This window comes from Dromiciops gliroides, chromosome 1, assembly GCF_019393635.1.
Source record: "Dromiciops gliroides isolate mDroGli1 chromosome 1, mDroGli1.pri, whole genome shotgun sequence".
NCBI classification, from domain to species: domain Eukaryota; kingdom Metazoa; phylum Chordata; class Mammalia; order Microbiotheria; family Microbiotheriidae; genus Dromiciops; species Dromiciops gliroides.
This window is the reverse complement of record NC_057861.1, coordinates 235,243,417-235,246,972: the sequence shown is the minus strand read 5'-3', so window position 1 is coordinate 235,246,972 and position 3,556 is coordinate 235,243,417. Positions and strand designations below refer to the sequence as shown.

Genomic DNA, 3,556 nt, shown 5'->3' with positions numbered 1-3,556 from the left:
ACCAAAAGCATTGGAAAGTCATTGTTCCCAGTTATTTTACCAGATTATCCTGAAAACAAGTGAAACCAGTGTCAGAATATACAATATCAGCATACAAACAAGGTATGGCATTTATTTCACAAAAAGTTTACACATTTCAATACATAAATACCAGATTTACTGGACTTCAGCTTTGATTAAATTTTAAAGATATGTTTTTAAGATTAAAAAAATGAAAACAAAATTCTCCTTAAAATTAAAAAAAATTTACATACACTTTGTTATTAATAACCTTTATGCCCTTAAAATGTGAAACATTTAGAAAGCTTTGGAATTATAGAAATTTAGACCAGTTATTCCATTTGGCCACTACATATTCTAACGCCTCTTTTGACAAATACATTAGCATTTGTCAATTCATCAGTCCTAAATGATTAGAAATGCTTAAAGCAATTCTATTTCTTTTTCTTCTTCTTTGGTGGCTCATCATCAGAGCTGCTATCTGTGCTAGAGCTGGTGCTAGAGGAAGAGCTGGAATCTGACTCAGAATCAGAAGAAGAGGAAGAACTAGTTGAGGAAAGTGATGATGATGAAGTAGAAGAACTTTCCTCAGTATCATTATCATCAGAGGAAGAAGAGGTAGAGGAGTCTTCACTCTCTGATGAAGAATCACTGGCTGAACTTCCACTGCTACTGCTGCTGGAACTGGTAACACTCTTAGACCTTTTTTTCTTGGTCTTTTTTTCTGTATTAGTTTCTCCAATGCTTTGTTGTAATAATAATCTGTTTTCTTTTTCTTTTAAAGCTTTCTTAAGTTCTGCTGTTCTTGAAGGTCTATGCAAGTATTTTCTTTTTCCTGTGCATTCATATGTCCAATGTCCAAATTCTAAACATTTCTGACACCTCACATGTTGCTTATTTGCTTCCTCCTGCCTCCGGGCAATGAGTCGGTGTGTGGGAGTCACCATCTTAGATGACCACCTCTGCATCAGGTCTTACAAATCTTCCTAGGCTTTTCTGAATCCATTATAACCATCATCCCTTCTGGTACAATAATAATTGATTATATTCATATAGCAACATTTATTCAATTATTCTCCAGTTGATGGGCATTCACTCACAAATATTCCTGAGAATTTAACAAATAATCTATATTAGAATGAGAACATCACAGACAGAATTAAGTAGACATCATATTGATCCATAAATATTTAAGTACAATGTTTAAAATCTATGTCACCATATTGAATGTTTATAATATATAAATGAAAAGCTTTCAAGACATAGAAAACTAATAGAAGAAATCAAAACCAGGTGGGGACAGGGATGAGTATATATCATCCCCATTATCCTCTTTTCTAATAGAGTTGCTCTGAAGATGCTCTCAGTGATCTTATGGAATATGAGTGCACATCCTCATATGTTTTATCCAGTTTTAAAAGGCAATTATTTTATCCACCTGAGCAATACATAACAGGAAGCAGTTACATAATGCAGTGGATTGTGAAATGGACCTGGAATCAGGAGGACCGGAGTTCAAATTATTAGCTGTGTGACCCTGGGCAAGTCACTTAACATCTGTCTACATCAGTTTCCTCATTTGCAAAATGGGAATAATGATAGAACCCACCTTACAGGAATGTTGTAAGGATCATATGAGGTAATGTTTGTAAAGTAGTGCCTGGCACATGCTGGGTGCTATGTAAATGCTGGCTATTATTATTATAATATTATATATCAAACAATAATAGCGGAATCCCAACTTGTCCTGGGGATATTTCTATATCAACATCAAAAAAAGATGAAAATGAGATAAAAATAATAACTAAAATTGTATATAGAGAATATATGTTTGCAAAATGCTTTATATACATTAGCTTATTTGATCCTTATAACAACCCTGTGAAATAGGAGAAATTTTTTTTCCATAAAAATATTTTATTATTTTCCAGTTACATGTAGATAGTTTTCAACATTTGCTTTTATAAGATTTCTTGTTTCAAATTTGTCCAGCCATTCCCCAATTGATGGGCAACCATGAGATATGGTATGATAACCTTTCCTTAACATTTTCAGGTGTCATGAACACATACTAAATTTGACTTTGATCCAGACACATGGTGGTAAAAAGTGTTACTGATTGCAAAACTACCTCAACCCTCTATTGGAAGTCTAAGGATATAAAGGAGGGAATGTAATGGAATTTATTAATTTGATCATTGACAATGCTATGCTAAGGTTTAGTAAAAAAAAATACAGCAATTCAAACAGTTAAAGAAGATAATCCAGCTTTCCAGACCAGAGTCCAGAATCCAGTTTTCCAGACCAGAATCCAGTTTCCTCCTGATGACATCTTACCACTTCAAGAAGACAAGAGAACTCAGAGACTTTATATGAACTGTTTTGTTTTATTAGCTTTTACTATCTCCTTTCTGTTATATACTATCTGTAACATGTACTCTCTGCAGAGGCTCTCCCTTTGCAAGACTAATGTCAAAGCGTCGGTTCATGAGGAAAGAAAAAAAAATCGCCCCTCTGGACAAAACTTTCCTCTCTTCCTTTTCTGTATTGTTGTTCGCATATTATTAGTCAGCAAAAGTTATTATATTCTTTTTACTGTTCCATCAAGGAAACATTCCGTTTCTTGAGGAAGCAAAGGGGGGAAATGTGGTAAAATATGAAAGTTTTTAACAGTCGGTTAGGATAACTGAAAGATGCCAGTTTTTCAAGGACCACCCTTTTGGGGAGGAGATGAACAGTCCGCCTGCTGCGCATGTCAGACTGCCTGCCGGGTTTTTGACTTCCGGGGTGGAGGGAACGAGAGTAGCCTTTTTGCCTGCTTGGCGGGACTCCTGGCGGGCGCGGCACAGACGGTCTCCCTCTCTCCAAAGGTGGCCTTTTCGGTTTGGTGAGTTTTTATAAGGAATATAGACTAAGCCTAGATTTAAGACGATTTGTACTGTATTTCTATTTTCCTATCCTTCTAATCAACAACACCTTATATACAATAAAGGCTCTATCTAGAAAACCAGAAGCTTCTTCCATTTACTAGTCTGGGAGATAAATTAAGGGAAAAGTTAAGTAGGGGAGATTTATGATCTAATATCCAATTTTAAATCTCACACACAGCTGGTAAGTGTCAAGTGTCTGAGGCTGGATTTGAACTCAGGTACTCCTGAATCCAGGGCTGGCGCTTTATCCACTGCGCCACCTAGCCGCCCCTAACTTTTTGTTTTGGATACTGACCTAGTAGTGGGATTACTAGGTCAAAGAGTATGCATGGTTTTCTCCCTCCCTCCCCTCCTTCTCCCTCTCCCCCCTCCCCAAGACAGCAAGTAATTTGATTTAGGTTATATATGTACAATCACATTAAACATATTTCTGCATTAGTCATGCTGTGAAAGAAGAATCAGAGCAAAAAGGAAAAAACCTCAAAAAAGAAAACCAAAAAAATTAGAAATAGTATGGTTCAATCTGCATCTAGATTCCATCATTCTTTTTTTCTTGATTGTAGAGGATTTTTTTTTTTTGCGGGGCAATGGGGGTTAAGTGACTTGCCCAGGGTCACACAGCTAGT

General features: G+C 36.1%; 1 protein-coding gene across 1 annotated transcript; it reads right to left on the bottom strand.

Annotated features, from left to right (window-relative positions):
• Positions 1 to 434: 434 nt before the first annotated feature.
• Positions 435 to 947, bottom strand: LOC122736105 (zinc finger CCHC domain-containing protein 10). The gene has a single exon (XM_043978126.1). It carries the CDS (start codon positions 945 to 947, stop codon positions 435 to 437), a length of 513 nt encoding a protein of 170 aa, XP_043834061.1.
• Positions 948 to 3,556: the final 2,609 nt, after the last annotated feature.